Source organism: Copadichromis virginalis, linkage group LG23 (assembly GCF_057382275.1).
Source record: "Copadichromis virginalis isolate Kocher_CV1m ecotype Utaka linkage group LG23, C_Virginalis_male_GT1.1, whole genome shotgun sequence".
In the NCBI taxonomy this organism is placed as follows: domain Eukaryota; kingdom Metazoa; phylum Chordata; class Actinopteri; order Cichliformes; family Cichlidae; genus Copadichromis; species Copadichromis virginalis.
The window spans coordinates 17,036,595-17,055,509 of NC_140639.1; the positions used below are offsets into that span (position 1 = coordinate 17,036,595).

Below are 18,915 nucleotides of genomic sequence, written 5' to 3' on the forward strand. Positions count from 1 at the left end.
CAGTACATAGGTCAGTAAGTCCCCACATTTCAACTTTTAAAAATGAAAGTAATCCCGATAAACGTCCTAAAGAATTGGGAGAGTTTTCTAAGTAGTTCAGTGCTACTGCATACTATATCCTACTCAAAAGTTGGCTCCACTGTTCTAGTTGATCATGGTGGATCAGGACCTGGACAATAATGACTAGCAACTGATCAATGCGAGCCCAAGAGAAAAAATGTCACCCTGTGTATGAGCAATTTTCAAATTTTGTCCTATTGTCAGAACTACCGAACACTACCGTGGGAATCCAGTGAAATGCCAGTGACAATGGCAATGACAGTGGAAATGATAGTTCCAAAGATTACAATGGGCCTCAGAGTAACATCCACCCCTTATTATGTCTCCTTCTCTTGTCTACTTCGTTGTTCTCTCATTCCCTTTTGCTCTCTATACCAGTGATATCAGAGAAGCATTCCATATCTAGGCTCAAGCAGCTAAATCAATTTCCTTCAAGCCAGGCCAATCACAATCACTTGAATGTGATTGCAGCTCTCACAGAAAGACCACAGAGGGCCAAAACATCTTCCATCCTGTCACTGCTACTGGCGTTTACAAAAACACAGAGAGTTGTGTTGCAGTTAGCTGAAGCCAGGACCTACTCAGCTCTTTGAAATTCAGATGCATAATGCATGACAACTACTAATAAGAGATCAGCAATTTTGACTTTATTTTATCTTCCAGATTGCTCTGGACAGTGTCAAGTAATATCACAGTTTAACATAATTTTTCCCTGGTGCCAAAGTAGTTGTTTCATCTAGAATGTAGATCTTGCCTAGGTCACTGGAAATAGTTACAACTTAGTTACAGTTGCAGCTGATGGTCAAATAGGTGGGAAAAACTAAAAATACAACATCAGTGTGGATCTTTACAATATCTTCAGAGAGTAATTATATTTCTTTCCAAACTCATTTGAAGCAATTTCCGCTGAATGCAGGACCAAAGGTAATCTTTGCAACTAAGCTACAAATTCATTAAATGCCTGATAATTCACATGCTAATGTTCAGTAGCAGTGCACCCGCACTGAGGCCATTTAATGTGATGAATAACTGTGTAGCATGTGCAGGTTTCATGCTTGAGACTGGAGTTGGTATTGGTGTTTTATTCAAGATTAAATTTAAAGGCCATTACATACTGAACGCGTTGTGAAAAAACAACACGTAATTCGAAATTTTCCAGATTTGAATTTGCCATTTTTGCGAATTATTTCACCTAAAAAATTAAGTCTATATCAAGCAATAACGAGCTGGTCCTCATTTTTCTAAACAAAAAAGTAAGAAACAGATTCTGGGTCCATCCAACTCTCACAAAATTGCAGAAGCATGAAGAATTGAATGTTTTGATCCAGGAGTTACAGCTGTATCGCAGTCCGCTTTCATACATAATTTGCAATTTGCACTCATGTTATCAGGGTTGGGGCCACACCTGAGGAGATTTGTTGTACTGTGTATTAAGTACTAGTGCACAATTTGAATTACATTTGCACTTTTTGCCAAATGCGGTTGGTCTGATTGGTCAGATATGTTTACTCGGTTCTTAAAAATCTAAAAAATTTTGCTTGCGTCAAAAAAATAAATGCAGGACATTTGTCCAGTGAAATTACACAGTTAGTGTAATAAGCTGCATTAAGAACAGGTGAGTCAGAAAACTATTTTTAACCCACAAAATATTCACACGGATTTTACATGTCCAGTGTGTAAAGGCCTTAAGGCTAAAAGCTGGGGACAGCAGTTCAGCAAACTGATAAAAGTCCAGTTACAACTTTCATACTGAGGTTCGACTCACACTGGAATTCCATTTACTTATACTTACATAAAATACACTCCATTTGCTGAGATCTTGTCATTTTAGGCAAGCATTTGTTAAAATCTTTACCTGAGACATACCTTACCAATCATTTCTTAAACTTAGAGGTCCATTAACTTTAACATTTTTAACTTTTTTTCTATCATGTTGCATTTGGCAGGGAAGGTTGTTCCAATGTATGTTGTTTCATGAGCAGAAATGCAAAGGCACACATGAATGAATAAAGTGGACTGCTATGCCCAAAACTTATTTTTGAACAATAATAGTCTTTGTCAGTATCGACCAGCATGTAGGTGATGCTTCATTATATATACATATTCTAATAAATTGTGTTCATTTTCAGAACACAAATAAAATAGAAGTGCTATTAAGAAAAACACCTGTATTCTCGACTAATAAGATTTGAGGTTGACAAGAAGGCGTGCACGGTTAAGAGTCAGTTAGTGAGTCGGTTATCTTCCAGCAACACCCCGTCTATGTGAAAGCCTCTCCATGTGAATCGCTCATTAAAGCACAGCAGTGGGTACTGATAAAGAGAATTGGATTACTGTGATTAATACCATGTGTCACTTTTAAAGTCCTTAACAGCGTGAATCACACAGCACCATATATACAAGGAAATACGCTCACTCCTTTTTAAAATGTTTCACTTTTTGGAGTGAAACAATGGCAAATCTTGTGCCATTCATTTCAAGAACACCATGCCACTATATGTTAAATGCAACGCAAAGGTCACCGCCACCACACACCTCATCACATAATCAGCCGCACTGTCACACAGAGTGGGCATTCTATGTTGATTAGTTATAGTTTGGTCACATTTAGGGAACTAGAAGGATTCAGTGGTATGTGGGAGTTGTTTTTACGTTTTGTGTGTGTGTGTGTGTGTGTGTGTGTGTGTGTGTGTGTGTGTGTGTGTGTGTGTGTGTGTGTGTGTGTGTGTGTGTGTGTGTGTTTGTTTGTGGAGTTTATCAGGGTGTTTGGGGCTATTTGGCAAATCCCAACTATCCTGCTGTGTGTGCAGAGTCCACAAATTGAGAGAGAGGGAGATAATAAGGAGGAAATACACACATGCACACTCTGAGAGAAGACCGTAACCTGTACGATGCATGGAACAAACCCCTGGTTGATCTCTCTGGCCTTGGCAAAACAGAGTTTGCACACACACGCACATATACAGTGATATACTTTAAAATAAAGGTATTAATATTAACCACTTTAGAAAGTAGATTTCCAGAAGACAACACATTTGGCTCTTCATAATCCACCCCACAAGCGCTATGTTTCTGCACTCTGTCACTTAACTTTATTCCAATCAATAAGTCTATGGCTTTCTTTACAACTTGACCTGAAGGCATATTGGAAGCATGTACAGCTGCCTCAGGTGTTCTCTAGTGTGTGTGTGTGTGTGTGTGTGTGTGTGTGTGTGTGTGTGTGTGTGTGTGTGTGTGTGTGTGTGTGAGTGCGTCTATGTGGTATGGATTGACATTTGACCTGCGCTGTACCTGGGCTCCGGGGACATTTCGACTTTTTGCTGTGTATTCATGTGTCCCCCTAAAACATGACTTGTAAATGCATTTTTAAGTGTCTAAATAATAATTTTTTCTACTTCTTATGAGGTCATTATTTATCTTTTGACCTGTATTTGCTTAAACTGTAGTGTAAATTCATTTATTAAACTATAATTAAAAGATTTTCTGATTTTCTTAAAAGTCCACCTATACCCCCTCACCTGATTTTTGTGTATTCCAGTGTATTGCACAGCGACGTTTCGAGTTAGAGTGGATGTGTGTAGGTACTGCAATTTAATACACATTTTCAATACACACGGCCGGAAGTCATTGTGATTGGTAGGCTATATATATAGGCGGTACCTACAGGAAACGGCGCCACAACTTTCGCGCGCGTGCCCTTTAACAAGTGTATGTCGACGGCAATACGAAGACGGATTAAAAACACAAAGGTAAGCCTTTTTTAATGTAAAATGCACCATGACTTTAATACTATATGAAATTATAGGTGCACAGGCCTATATTAAACTGGTTTAATTTATGCTTTATGGACTGTTAGTGAGTCTTTGAAGAAGTAAAACGGCCCCAGCGTTTGTCATTGAGTAAATAAAATAGGGCTGACGACTAACCGCGTCAACGCGATAAAGCGGGCTAACCCGTGTTAGGATTTACTCGGTGTTAAAGCATTATTGTGGCTTAAACGTGTTAATGCCGACATCGCGACTAACGCGATTAACAATTAAACCAGCGCAGTCTGAGTCAAAATCCCTGATGTCGCTGTTAGCTAATTTCGGGCAGTTTGTCCAATGTCTGTCATTCTGCTGACAGCCCTAAAATAAAAGCAAGGGTATAAGTGTATTTAGTCGTGTATTTATTTATATGCCTGAAGAAAAAACTTCTTACAGTTTTGATGCCTAAGCTTTCTCAGTACTTGTATCACTCTCTGCAGTCGCCATTACAGAAATGTCACATGTCGCCATTTTGAGTACTAGGCCTTTAACATTTTAAAAGAAGGCATAAATTAGCACTATGAATAAGTCAGCTGTGTTTATGCTGTAAACTACACTACTGCTAGTTCTGCTACTACTGATGATGATGACAATGATGACGATAATCGTAATACTTTATATGCTTTGGTAATACAGCCAATCGTACAGGAGAACATGCGAAGGAGACGCATTCCTCCACGGGAGGATGCAGTCTGTCATGTTTCTGCTGGAAGGGACAAACTGGGACTTGATATCCACTACATAAATGCCTTCAAAGGTAAGTTGGTCTTTAGTTTGGATTAGATTTGGAGTTTGTCACTTTGTCTTTTGTCACTCACTTGGTATGCCTCTGCAATTCAGGTCGGGGCATTTTCACGACTGTTCCATTCCAAAAAGGAGACTTTCTTTTGGAATACAGAGGTAAACTCATAACAAAAGAAGAATGTGAGCGGAGACACAGAGTTTATCATGACAGCCTGAAGGTGTTCATGTTTGAATTCAAGTTTGATGGAAAACTCTGGTGGTGCGTATTATATCAGTGTAGTTTGATTAAGATTAAATGACACATTGCTTTTGATTTATGAAAAAAAAAAGCTTCCTAACTAACTAGTTAAGCTAATACTTTTTTTGCCTAACCCCACAGTGTGGATGCATCTCAAGAAGATGGGTCATTAGGCAGACTTGTCAACGACAACCACATCAGTCCAAGTGCTAAGATGAAAATATTAAATATCAATGGAAAGCCCCATCTATGCTTATTTGCAAGCAGAGACATAAGTCCAGGCGAAGAAATAGACTATAATTATGGTGACTCGGATTGGCTCTGGAGATGCAAGGTATTTCTACAATTGTACTTTTTGGAACTGATAAATTGCATACCCTAAGCCATTTTTACATTTGTACCTACTCAAATTGGCTTAACGTGACTTAGGGCATCTAGTTTTTCACTGAAATTGAGTATCACCTACTGTGCCTGGGGTAACTATAGCAATGCAGCCGAGCATCCAGTGATATAAATGCCACAGCAAGCATGGACGTCAAGGTGACAAAATGCCTGCTGCTCAGTCTATACTTTAGTGTTCAATTCAGGGATCACGCTGTTAATTTTGGTCGCTATTTCAAACATTTCAGAGTTTCAAAAATGATGGCTTGGATTTTCACGAAGGAGGCGCACTCATAACTTATCGAGTGACACCATTGACCAGCCACCTGGTGGCATTCAGTCTATGTCAAATTTTCTGATCACTTTGGATCACTTGGAACCTTGGTGCAGTAGTTACTGAAAAACTACATGGTACTATAACCTACTGGAAAAACAGGGGTAGGTACTAATGGAAAACAGGCAATTGTGATGGCTGCCACATCAAAGCCCTCTAAAAGCACTAAAAAAATATCAGCAGGTATGCAGAAATAAAAAATGGCTTTCGGTTTCTAAATTTTAACAGTGATTGATGTTTAATGTGATTCTACACAGCAAAATCTCCAGTGTTAAATTAACACTGGAGAGTGTCTATAAGGGTCCACACCTCTGAGTGTTAAATACAACACTGTTGAGTGTTAAATTAACACTTTTGACAGTGTTATATGTTTAAAAGTAACCTAGTCAGTTTTGAAGATTAACAATGGCTAACACTGAGCAGTGCTGATTTTCTAACACTGGAAAATAACTCAAAATGTTAGAAATATTCCAGTGTTAGAAAATCAGCACTGCTCAGTGTTAGTCTTTGTTAATCTTCAAAACTGACTAGGTTACTTTTAAACATATAACACTGTCAAAAGTGTTAATTCAACACTCAACAGTGTTGTGTGGACCCATATAGACACTCTCTAGTGTTAATTTAACACTGGAGATTTTGCTGTGTAGCCTCTTTAGTTAGATTCATTTTAAATTTTGTCCCTTGAAGATAAATGGGCCCTAGTGACAGTTCGTTGCTGCTACAGGTGATTGTTTTACTCCTTTAGCAATGGCTTAAAAAATAAAGAAATCACACTGACTATTTGTCTCTTAATCATAGGGCCTTAAATTCTCTATACATGACAGTGAATATTTTAAAGACAATAGCTTGAAACTTATCTTTCTCATACAGTTTATTTAATGTTTCAAAAGCCTCTTCAAAAATGCACTGTATATTCATTTTCTATCTGTTACACACGAAGACGGAGACCAGCCAGATTCAGAAGACTGTGAGCTGCCTAAAGCCGCAACCAAACAGCTTTCCAAACAATGATCTGGACCTGAAACATCCAGAGCCTGAAAGGGTAAATATAATCCAGTGTACCACTTAATGAACTAATAATTTAATCTATCATCATTCTTTATGGATGCTGTGTGTGTGTGTTTGGCAGTCACCTGGGTGTGATGTGATTTACATGGACCGTGGCTTGTAGGTCCTTTTCATTGTTTCAAAGTGCAAGTCTGGATAACATCTGAGTGTGTGTGTGTGTGTGTGTGTGTGTGTTAACCACCCAAATGTGACTTAGGAGGACCATACTGTTATTGGGGGACTCCGTCAAAGTTTGCTTCATGGTGACATCACTCTGGTTTTAGGAGGGGTCTTCTCGTATGTCTTGACAGTTTGACCTACAGCATGCAGAGCTGACTGCATGTGCTTTGTTTCTATGTTGAAATTTTTTGAAACTCAGGCTTGAACATTAAGATAGATAGTACTATACAACTTCTTAACTTGTTTTAGGCACTTTTTACTGCTGTAATGCATGGGCTCTCTCTGGCTGTGTACTCTGGCTTCTTCCCACAGTCCAAAGATGTAGCTTATGGGGTTAGGTTAACTGGTGATTCAAAACTGCCCTTTGGTGTGAATGCAAATGCTTGTCCTTCCATGTTAGACTGGCGATCTGTCCAGGTTGTACTGCCCTATGGTAGCTGGTATAGGCCCCAAAACTGCTACCCCACAATCCTGATAAGGATAAGTGGAAGAGGATGGATGATTGCAAAGGAATCAGTTGTTAATTATTGTAGCCAGTATTTTTTTCAGAAGAAAACATTTCTTGAGTGGAAAGCCCCCCCCACACACACACACACACACACGCAAATTAAAGACAGAAGCACAGGACTGCCCAGTACAGTTGCAAGAAGAGCACTTGGTCTAATCTTTGTGCCATCTTTTCTTTGTTGCAGGATCTTGATGAAGAAATGCCTCAGCAAGGCTCAGAAGCCATGCATTCTTCTTCAGTGCAAGATTTTGAAGAGGTAACATTGACCTAGGACAGATTTTAATGAATGTTTCTCATGCACGATGTGTACCTTACGCTATTTGCCGATAGTGAAATGGTCTATTCATCCTCTTGAGTGATGCATTTTTAGTAACTGTCAGATTACTGTTCTTTTGTCTTCATTCTCTATCTGTTACACACGAAGACTGAGACCAGCCAGATTCAGAAGACTGTGAGCTGCCTAAAGCCACAACCAAACAGCTTTCCAAACAATGATCTGGACCTGAAACATCCAGAGCCTGAAAGGGTAAATATAATCCAGTGTACCACTTAATGAACTAATAATTTAATCTATCATCATTCTTTATGGATGCTGTGTGTGTGTGTGTTTGGCAGTCACCTGGGTGTGATGTGATTTACATGGACCGTGGCTTGTAGGTCCTTTTCATTGTTTCAAAGTGCAAGTCTGGATAACATCTGAGTGTGTGTGTGTGTGTGTGTGTGTGTGTTAACCACCCAAATGTGACTTAGGAGGACCACACTGTTATTGGGGGACTCCGTCAAAGTTTGCTTCATGGTGACATCACTCTGGTTTTAGGAGGGGTCTTCTCGTATGTCTTGACAGTTTGACCTACAGCATGCAGAGCTGACTGCATGTGCTTTGTTTCTATGTTGAAATTTTTTGAAACTCAGGCTTGAACATTAAGATAGATAGTACTATACAACTTCTTAACTTGTTTTAGGCACTTTTTACTGCTGTAATGCATGGGCTCTCTCTGGCTGTGTACTCTGGCTTCTTCCCACAGTCCAAAGATGTAGCTTATGGGGTTAGGTTAACTGGTGATTCAAAACTGCCCTTTGGTGTGAATGCAAATGCTTGTCCTTCCATGTTAGACTGGCGATCTGTCCAGGTTGTACTGCCCTATGGTAGCTGGTATAGGCCCCAAAACTGCTACCCCACAATCCTGATAAGGATAAGTGGAAGAGGATGGATGATTGCAAAGGAATCAGTTGTTAATTATTGTAGCCAGTATTTTTTTCAGAAGAAAACATTTCTTGAGTGGAAAGCCCCCCCCACACACACACATGCAAATTAAAGACAGAAGCACAGGACTGCCCAGTACAGTTGCAAGAAGAGCACTTGGTCTAATCTTTGTGCCATCTTTTCTTTGTTGCAGGATCTTGATGAAGAAATGCCTCAGCAAGGCTCAGAAGCCATGCATTCTTCTTCAGTGCAAGATTTTGAAGAGGTAACATTGACCTAGGACAGATTTTAATGAATGTTTCTCATGCACGATGTGTACCTTACGCTATTTGCCGATAGTGAAATGGTCTATTCATCCTCTTGAGTGATGCATTTTTAGTAACTGTCAGATTACTGTTCTTTTGTCTTCATTCTCTATCTGTTACACACGAAGACTGAGACCAGCCAGATTCAGAAGACTGTGAGCTGCCTAAAGCCACAACCAAACAGCTTTCCAAACAATGATCTGGACCTGAAACATCCAGAGCCTGAAAGGGTAAATATAATCCAGTGTACCACTTAATGAACTAATAATTTAATCTATCATCATTCTTTATGGATGCTGTGTGTGTGTGTGTGTGTTTGGCAGTCACCTGGGTGTGATGTGATTTACATGGACCGTGGCTTGTAGGTCCTTTTCATTGTTTCAAAGTGCAAGTCTGGATAACATCTGAGTGTGTGTGTGTGTGTGTGTGTTAACCACCCAAATGTGACTTAGGAGGACCACACTGTTATTGGGGGACTCCGTCAAAGTTTGCTTCATGGTGACATCACTCTGGTTTTAGGAGGGGTCTTCTCGTATGTCTTGACAGTTTGACCTACAGCATGCAGAGCTGACTGCATGTGCTTTGTTTCTATGTTGAAATTTTTTGAAACTCAGGCTTGAACATTAAGATAGATAGTACTATACAACTTCTTAACTTGTTTTAGGCACTTTTTACTGCTGTAATGCATGGGCTCTCTCTGGCTGTGTACTCTGGCTTCTTCCCACAGTCCAAAGATGTAGCTTATGGGGTTAGGTTAACTGGTGATTCAAAACTGCCCTTTGGTGTGAATGCAAATGCTTGTCCTTCCATGTTAGACTGGCGATCTGTCCAGGTTGTACTGCCCTATGGTAGCTGGTATAGGCCCCAAAACTGCTACCCCACAATCCTGATAAGGATAAGTGGAAGAGGATGGATGATTGCAAAGGAATCAGTTGTTAATTATTGTAGCCAGTATTTTTTTCAGAAGAAAACATTTCTTGAGTGGAAAGCCCCCCCCCCCCACACACACACACACACACACATGCAAATTAAAGACAGAAGCACAGGACTGCCCAGTACAGTTGCAAGAAGAGCACTTGGTCTAATCTTTGTGCCATCTTTTCTTTGTTGCAGGATCTTGATGAAGAAATGCCTCAGCAAGGCTCAGAAGCCATGCATTCTTCTTCAGTGCAAGATTTTGAAGAGGTAACATTGACCTAGGACAGATTTTAATGAATGTTTCTCATGCACGATGTGTACCTTACGCTATTTGCCGATAGTGAAATGGTCTATTCATCCTCTTGAGTGATGCATTTTTAGTAACTGTCAGATTACTGTTCTTTTGTCTTCATTCTCTATCTGTTACACACGAAGACTGAGACCAGCCAGATTCAGAAGACTGTGAGCTGCCTAAAGCCGCAACCAAACAGCTTTCCAAACAATGATCTGGACCTGAAACATCCAGAGCCTGAAAGGGTAAATATAATCCAGTGTACCACTTAATGAACTAATAATTTAATCTATCATCATTCTTTATGGATGCTGTGTGTGTGTTTGTGTTTGGCAGTCACCTGGGTGTGATGTGATTTACATGGACGAAGTTTATTAGTTGATATCTGCAACTGAATTGAAAACACACCTTTCCAACTGTCCAAAACAAATAAATGTTGCAATATTTTGCTAACAGTGTCACAATCATCGTCTGGTGTGCACAACAATATCATCTTTGGACAAGTGCATTCAGTGTGTGGGACCGGTTTCCTCCCTCAAGTGGCTTGGCTTTAAGTGCAAAGGTGAGACATTTAGTGAATAGGTACAGTGTATAGTAAAAAGCATTAATAGAGTTCAACAAGTTAAGACGTGCTGAAATGAACACTGCTCCCTTTTTAATTAATGGGTGGTCACGTCTAATTAAAGAAATGCAGTATTACCTCATTGGTGCAGGACCTTGTAAAAATGGTATACTTGGGATTGTCCTCAATTCCCCATTCCATAACATAAACTGCTCAAAATAATAAAGGGAACACTTAAACAATGCGATGTTACTCCAAGTCAGTCACACTTCTGTGAAATCAAACTGTTCACTTAGGAAGTAACACTGACAACCAGTTTCACATGCTGTTTTGCAAATAGAGTAGACAACAAGTGGAAATTATAGTCAATTCACCATAATAAAGGACTGGTTCTGCAGGTGGTGACCACAGACCACTTCTCAGCACCTATGCTTTCTGGCTGATGTTATGGTCACTTTTGAATGCTGGCGGTGATTTCATTTTAGTGGTAGCATGAGACAGTCTACAACCCACACAAGGGGCTCAGGTAGTGCAGCTCATCTAGCGTAGCACATCAATGTGAGCTGTGGCAAGAAGGTTTGCTGTGTCTGTTAGTGTAGTGTCCAGAGCATGGAGGTGCTACCTGGATGTGGAGTAGGCCATAGGAGGGCAACAACCCAGCAGCAGGACCGCTACCTCCACCTTTGTGCAAGGAGGAACAAGAGGAGCCCTGCAAAATGACCTCAAACAGGCCACAAATGTGCATCTGTCTGCTCAAATGGTCAGAAACTGACTTCATGAGGGTGGCTTGAGGGTCCAGCATCCACAGGTGGGGATTGAGCTTGCAGTCCAACACCATGCAGGATGTTTGGCATTTGCCAGAAAACACAAAGTTTGGCAACTTCAGCACGGGCACCCTATGCTCCTCACAGCTGAAAGGAGGTTCAAACTGAGCACGTGACAGTCTGGAGATGCCGTGGGGAATGTTCTGCTGCCTGCAACATCCTCCAGCATGATCATATTGGCAGTGGGTCAGTAATGGTGAGGGGTGGCATTTCTGTGCCTGCCAGAGAGCCTGACTGTCATTGGGTAACAAGATGAGGTCCTCGGACCCTTTGTGAGACCACATGCTGGTGCATTTGGCCCTGGGGTCCACCTAATGCGAGACGACACTGGGCCTCATGTGGCTGGAGTATGTCAGCAGTTCCTCCATGACAAAGGCATTGATGCTATGGACTGGCCCGCCTGTTCCCCAGACCTGAATCCAATTGAGCACATCTGGGACATCATGTCTCACTCCATCCACCACAAACTGTCCAGGGGTTGGCAGATGCTTTAGTCCAGGTCTTGGAGGAGATCCTTCAGGAGACCATCCGCCACCTCATCCCGAGCATGCCCAGGCATTGTAGGGAAGTCGTACAGGCATCTGGAGGCCACACACATTCAACTACACACTTTCATGCCACTCAACTACCTAAAGAACAAAGTATTTAATAAGAATAATTCCTTCATTCACATCTGGGATGTCCTTTTTTGGGGGGGGGGAGGGGGATTAGCAGTGTATGTGTAGTCATTAAAATATCCTTAATGTGAACAGTTTTGTTTTTTTGTTTTTTTTTTCAGCATTTGACATTACTGCAATGCTTTGACAAAAAACTACTTCACTTAAATAGAACTGCAAAGCTAAATTAAGTCTATCAAAATGTGTTTCAGTTTGTTTAGGGGTCTGGCACAAATCTTGCCTTGCAAAATTGGCAAATCAGAATTGCCACCAGTCAACACAGGTGTGTATCCCATTCATATTTGGCTTGACTTTTTTTCAGTTTATTTTTTACCTGTCTAAAGTATTGATCAATTAAAAAAACTTTTGTTCTTACATTCCAGAAAGAAGAAATTTCTGAATATTCAGGGGAGGATGGATTGCCACATTCAGTTCTGGATCAAATATCAAGCGATGATGATGGCAACCACAGCATATCAGAAGAAGAATATGTGCCAGATTCAGAGTCATATGATGAAGATTCAGATGAAGACATCTCATTATTGCCAAGCACATCAAAAGGTCTGCTATGCCAAGATGACATCTCCAAAGCGCATGAACAATCAGATTCAACGAATTTAATCCACAACTTGACAAAGGACAAGCCACAAGATAAAAGTGAGCTTTGCGAAACTGAATCAGAAAAAATGACTTTAAGTAAAAGAAATTACTGCTATTTTTGTGGCAAACCACAAGCTAAAATTTCCCGCCACCTGAAAACGCACAAAACGGCTCCTGATGTTGTGCATGCATTTTCCCTGCCTAGAGACTCAAACGAGCGTAAAAGTCTGTTAGAGAAATTGAGAAATAAGGGAAATTTTAAGCATAATGCTGCAGTTTTGCATGGTGGAGTGGGACCACTGAAAGTGAAGAGAAGACCCAAGATTAAAGCAGTAGAGGGAAAGTTTGCTCATTGCTTTTATTGTCAAGGGATGTATGTTCGCAAGGATCTTTGGAGACATGTCCGCAGATGTCCTAACAAACCAAAAGATGACACGGATAAAGAACCTGGAAGAACCAAAGTACTCGGCCTGGCTTTAACTCTGGAGTCTCAGTGTTATCCGCAGGTGTCAAGTGGAGTCTGGAAGGTTCTTGCTGTTATGAAACAAGATGAGATTGCCTCAGCTGTGCGAAATGACTTTACTGTTATTCAGTTTGCCCAGTCCCTCTACAATAAACATGGACAAGACCCTACAAAGTATGATTATATACGACAGAAGCTTCGTGAAGCGGGACGTTTGTTGTTGTGTCTGCGCACAGAATTCTCAGTGCATAACATGGAAGAAGCTATTAAGCCTGCTAATTTCCAGAGAGTTGTGCAAGCAGTAAAGAAAGTTTCAGGTTTTGATGAAGAGACACTGTCATACAAAACTCCAAGCCTTGCGCTGAAACTGGGACATACACTGCATAAAATGTCTGACATTATCCATTGTCGTGCCCTCATGACAGAGGATGAAGCCCTAATCAAGTCCACTGATGCGTTCAAGAAGTTGTATGTCTCCAAATGGTCTGAGATGGTGTCTCACCGTGCCTTGAACACATTGAGTGAGGCAAAGTTTAACAAGCCATCAACATTGCCCTTTACAGAAGATGTTCGGATTCTCCATCACTACCTTCAAAAATCTGCAGAAAGTGCCTTTTGCAGCTTGGAGAACGAAGCCACAGCTCAGAATTATGCCCAACTTGCACAAGTTACACTCTCACAAATCATTGTGTTCAACCGAAGACGTTCTGGAGAGGTTTCAAAGATGCGCCTCAAAAGTTTTCTTGAAAGAGACAAAACAGCACTCCACACAGATGTTGCCATGGGGCTCTCAGAAATGGAACAGAGACTCTGTAACTATTTCTGTAGAATAGAAATAATGGGAAAAAGGGACAGAAATGTTCCAGTTCTGCTAACACCAAGCATGCTGGATGCTCTGTCACTACTGGTTAGTAGGAGGCCTGACTGTGGTATTTGTGCCACTAATATCTACCTCTTTGCAAGACCCCGATCAATGAGTCATTACAGAGGAATGGACTCCTTGCGTGTTCATGCACACCAGTGTGGAGCAAAGCAGCCTGAGTATCTAAGATCGACACAGCTCAGAAAACATGTTGCCACACTCTCACAAGTCCTTAATTTGAAAAACAACGAACTTGATCAGGTTGCAGATTTCCTGGGTCATGATATCCGCGTTCACCGCGAATTCTACAGATTACCAGTTCCCACAACACAGCTGGCCAAGATTTCCAAACTGCTTTTAACACTGGAAAAAGGACAACTTTCCCAGATCCAGGGGAAATCACTGGATGAGATCAAAATAGAAGGTTTGTATTGAAAGGAGCAAATATTAGGGCAGTAGTTGAATATTATGCTTTATCAACAGAATTAAAACCTAAAAGCACAGACCATTCTGTTAAATGTCCATGATTTAAGGTTCTTGAAGTCTATTGTTTCATCACTTTGCAACATTTGGCAAACTGCAGAGTGGTGGCCTTAAATAGTAAAACTATGTACTATAATTTCCAGTATTTGTTCTGTATTTTGTCATATCTCGTTGTTAATGTGAGGTTTTTGGGGGGTTTGTGTTTGGTTTTTTGGGGGGGTTTTCCCACAATTTCTCAGATGAAATTGCATTAAGTGATGCTGAAACAAAGGACAGTGAGAGTGAATCAGATGATGATGACACAGCACTCACAATGTTGGCGTGTGGCACCAGTGAGCCTGTACATGCAGTAGCTGATTCCACAAACACAGCGCAGCTCCAAGACACTGTAGATTGTGGTAAGTTACCACTAGCTTGGTTTCTGTGGATAAAATGTTTGTTACAAATATTAAAACTTAATCAAATTGTGTAATCAGCAGATGAAGGACCACTCACAATGCCTGCAGCAAGTGAGACTGCTGCTCCCTCTGAAGGTAAGGGGTGCAGTTGGTTCTCTAAGCTTATTATTGTTTCATCACTTTGCAACATATGGCAAACTGCAGAGTGGTGGCAAAAAGTCACTTGGATGAGTGACAAAATGTTTCTCCCACTGAAAACGCTACGTCCAGATTAACAGAATCAACGTTTTGGGATTTACTTACCTGGATGATTGAGCATGCATCAAGAGACTTTTATTCAACTTTTTATTCAGTCTTTTATTCACAGCGGAACACTAAATGTCTCATTTTAGAAATTTGATAAATTTTCAAAGAGAATTTTAGCTCGTTTTGATATTGATGGTAGCAACACATTTCAGAAGTTAGTACAGGGTAGCATCCATTCTTTTAACCACCAAATGTTTTTTGTTTTTTTTGTTTGGTTTTTTGTTTGTTTTAACTACTACTACTTTATATATCTTCCAGAGAAAAATGCTGCTCAATCCCACAATTCCCGAAGAGCTCCCAAAAACATGTGGTCCAAGGCTGAGGTTGCTGCAGTGATGAGGCATTTTAAAGACCACATAAACGAAGGGAAACTAGCCACCAAAAATGAATGCAGTCATTGCAAATTGGTAGAAGATCCGGTGTTGGCAGGAAGAACAGTTCAAAACATAAGAGATTTTGTAAGAAACAGAGGATTAACTGCAAAAAGGCAGAAAAAAATGAACTAAAATAACTGTTTAGAGAGCTGTGGTTTTACATCTTGGTCAGATTGCCAATTGTTGTTAACACTGATGTTCTGTTTAAAGAAAAAAAAGTTCTTGTTAAATACAGAAGTAGTTTGTATTTCATAATTTTTACATTTAATTTATTTAGGGTTTTTTTTGACGGGTTATATTTAAAATAAAAAATTATAAATGCATATTTTCTCCCCTTAATATTTACCTTTAAACTATTAAAATTCATTTTAAATGTTTTTAATTTTTCTGTTTTCTATATTTTTATATTTCTGTGGGAAGCGTGGGCATTTTTGTCCATAGATTTCTTTTTTTATTTATGGTTAAAATTAATGTTCAGATCCAAGAACACTAATAAAATGATGTTCCAGTAATCCTGTGTCCTGTCAGATGTGTATTCATGGTAATGATGAGCTATTTACATATTACATCATTGTCCCTTTAAAGACCCAATATTGTTTTTTTTGGACCTCATAAAACACATTGTTGTCAAGTGGACAATGTCTCCAGAAAACACAATAGAGTCTGGTTGGTGTGTATCAGTGTATCTAGACTTCTATAGGGAGTGTATGAGGTCTGAAGTGACCCAAATTTTTTTCAGATTTTTTCGAACACTTTAACCTCGCTCCCTTGGCTCTAAGTCCTTTCAAAAGGGTAGTCCACTTAAACCACCACCGGGCGGACTGACGTAGTATAGTCCCGCCATACCACATAGACCCGTGTGTGTGTGTGTGTGTGTGTGTGTGTGTGTGTGTGTGTGTGTGTGTGTGTCTTAACTCTTATGCCTATGTGTCCCATGGGATGTGGAACGTGCAGTGAATCTATTATGGGATTAGTCTAAGTTAAACCAGTAGACGTCAATGAGATTAGATATGGCTAATGGTAATACTAATAGTATTAACTTGCAGTTAATAATATATCAGATCTTTTGACAAATGCTCCATTACATTTTTTTAGTTTGTATTCAGTTATTTTTGCCCATGGCTGTTGAAAGTATATCTGTTTATTCAGTATAGCTATTGTTCAGCGTATTTACGTCTTTTCTTTCTGTTCCACACCACAGATGTTCTTTGTCATATCTCCCTCCGCTCACCCTCCACTGGTCACAGCAGATGGCCCCGCCCCTCCCTGAGCCTGGTTCTGCTGGAGGTTTGTTCCTGTTAAAAGGGAGTTTTTCCTTCCCTCTGTCACTGAAGCGATTGCTCTTAGGGGTTTGTCTCATTGCTGGGGTCACTCTGTAGTATTGTAGGGTCTTTACCTTACAATATTAAGCGCCTTGCCTGTTATTGTGATTTGGCTATATATATATATAAAATTGAATTGAATTGAATAAAACTGGGGTGATTCTAGGGTCAAACCTTTAGTGGGCCTCACCTCCAAATCATTATGTCTTCCATACAGTCCCTTATAATTAATATTAAGGGAATATGCTGTTTCCAAATGTAATCAGCTCTTTTCACATTTGCAAACCTCAATCCAACTGGATACACAATATAACGTTAGCTTCAAAAGCAACCTAATTAGTTGGATGATCTATTGTAGTGTCTGAGAATAATTCAGAGTGAATAATACAGAGATTTCAACATATTCACTGGTTTTAGTGTGGAGCCTTTACTTATCAAACCTGAGGCTCAGTCGTCAAAGAACTTCAATAACTATTTGTGGCAAAACAGATAAGATGAGAAACATGCACATTCTTTCATATCAATGTTTTCTGTTTAGAACGTCCACTGGCAGTTTTTAAGCATGCTACTGGAAATCACACTGAGCATCCTTGAAATACATGAAAAATGACTTTGTGAAAAATGTTTTTTGTTCTTCCATCTAAGTTCACTATTTGCTCACTCGTTCTTACTGTTCTTGTATATCTCTGTCTTCTCTGCGTCTATGTCCACTCTTACTTGTTTCTTTTTGGTCGCTATGTTCTCTTTGTCCTGCTCTCAAACTAAAATAATAAAGTACATGATCTCCTTAGCTGGCAACCCCCAACATACCAGCCGCCTAGTGGATCAGAAGGTTATAATTAGGTAATAATTTCTAGAGATTTAAGCATCAGAAAATGTTTTTGAAGCTATTTAGAGAACAAATAAAAATAAGCAGAAACGTTACAAGTCACAACAATAACTCCACATTATCAGAACAGTTTGAACTTTTGCATTTCAGTTAAAGTGTGTTTTAAAAATGCATCGCTGATTTCTGTCATGAAATTTCCTTTTCCTCTGCCTTCTGCCACAACAATGAAAGTCTCATTAGGCTATTAATGACAAACTGCACTATTAAAGCAGCAACGCCTCTGTAAGTGTAACACTATTGCGTCAACAATGCTGGACGAAAACCTATTTTCATTCTATTCTGTACTATTGTCAACAGACAGGTTAGGAAAATATAACATTTGAAGACAATGTCAGGAAATGATACTAAAAAGTTCTATTATTACTACTATTAATATAGTTATTTTTAGGAGTGCTCTGATGAAATATGGGGGTGCTTAAGCTCGCCTATGGAATAGAATATTCCAGGCAGTTTTACTGGAATATACTGTCCAAAGTCTTCAGCTTATCCACTGTGCTGGACTTCGGACATTATCTCTGCAGTTCAGATTCAGTCTGCTGTAGAAGCTGTGTGGCTCTATTACTCTTCATTTTCTGCAATAAGAGCAAACCTTCTGCGTTATCCTTGAGCCTATTCAAGCAGCTGACTGGATATCTCGATGTCAGCCAGTTCCTCTATTTTCCTCCTCATCACCCTTTGTTTTCCACTGTAATGTACTCACTTAGACGTTAATCCAATGGTCTCATTTCTTATGCTTCCAAGAGTGCTTCTTTCCCCCTGTTCACTATCTCTGAAACACAAATTGTCATGGTGTATACATGGTATATATGGTGTAAGCTGTCATATGTTTACACCCTTCTGGTAACTCCACCTATTTCAGTGTTAGCTACCCTCTTGATTAATCCATGTTAGTTCTTTGCGATGGTCTTAAAAGGATGTTCAGCCCAAGCTTGATCAGCAGCAGTGAAAGAGCATCATATTGGTATAAGTTACCAGTGGTTTTGTGTGATGGCCTTAAATTGAACATAAGGATTGAAATGAAAATATAATCAAATTGTTCAGCTTCCTGAAATTCTGTGATTAGTACAGACTGAGGAGGCCGAAGGGCAGATTTGTTCAATAAGGATATAGACTGAAAGCAGAGGTTAGCTAGGCTCGGCCTATAAGCAGGGGTCAGCAG

The 18,915-nt window shown here is 39.9% G+C and overlaps 3 protein-coding genes across 5 annotated transcripts in view; 2 read left to right on the top strand and 1 right to left on the bottom strand.

Moving 5' to 3' along the window:
* The window catches only part of nlgn1 (neuroligin 1), a 314,164-nt gene that overhangs the window by 150,674 nt on the left and 144,575 nt on the right, over positions 1–18,915 (bottom strand). The window lies entirely within an intron of this gene.
* LOC146680548 (histone-lysine N-methyltransferase set-1-like) lies at positions 3,268–6,733 on the top strand. The gene is made up of 5 exons (XM_085449387.1): positions 3,268–3,809; positions 4,503–4,623; positions 4,707–4,869; positions 4,990–5,182; positions 6,504–6,733. The coding sequence occupies exons 1-5, from the start codon at positions 3,771–3,773 to the stop codon at positions 6,630–6,632; spliced, it is 645 nt and encodes a 214-aa protein (XP_085305513.1). The 5' UTR covers positions 3,268–3,770; the 3' UTR covers positions 6,633–6,733.
* LOC146680549 (uncharacterized) lies at positions 10,165–16,057 on the top strand. 2 transcript variants are annotated; one of them, XM_085448849.1, is made up of 7 exons: positions 10,165–10,262; positions 10,474–10,579; positions 12,272–12,342; positions 12,443–14,408; positions 14,707–14,865; positions 14,944–15,000; positions 15,430–16,057. In XM_085448849.1, exons 4-7 carry the CDS (start codon positions 12,746–12,748, stop codon positions 15,675–15,677), a joined length of 2,127 nt encoding a protein of 708 aa, XP_085304975.1. In that variant the 5' UTR covers positions 10,165–10,262; positions 10,474–10,579; positions 12,272–12,342; positions 12,443–12,745; the 3' UTR covers positions 15,678–16,057. The 2 variants fall into 2 exon arrangements, with proteins under 2 accessions (XP_085304975.1, XP_085304977.1); XM_085448851.1 differs by having other exon boundaries at positions 14,947–15,000.

Excerpts from the sequence above, each read along its gene's own strand:
- LOC146680548 (XM_085449387.1), top strand. The coding sequence starts at position 3,771 with ATGTCGACGGCAATACGAAGACGGATTAAAAACACAAAG. Across the intron at positions 3,810-4,502 it reads GACGGATTAAAAACACAAAG|CCAATCGTACAGGAGAACAT; the intron begins GTAAGCCTTTTT and ends TTGGTAATACAG. Across the intron at positions 4,624-4,706 it reads CTACATAAATGCCTTCAAAG|GTCGGGGCATTTTCACGACT; the intron begins GTAAGTTGGTCT and ends TCTGCAATTCAG.
- LOC146680549 (XM_085448849.1), top strand. The coding sequence starts at position 12,746 with ATGACTTTAAGTAAAAGAAATTACTGCTATTTTTGTGGCAAACCACAA. Across the intron at positions 14,866-14,943 it reads CCAAGACACTGTAGATTGTG|CAGATGAAGGACCACTCACA; the intron begins GTAAGTTACCAC and ends TTGTGTAATCAG. Across the intron at positions 15,001-15,429 it reads GACTGCTGCTCCCTCTGAAG|AGAAAAATGCTGCTCAATCC; the intron begins GTAAGGGGTGCA and ends TATATCTTCCAG.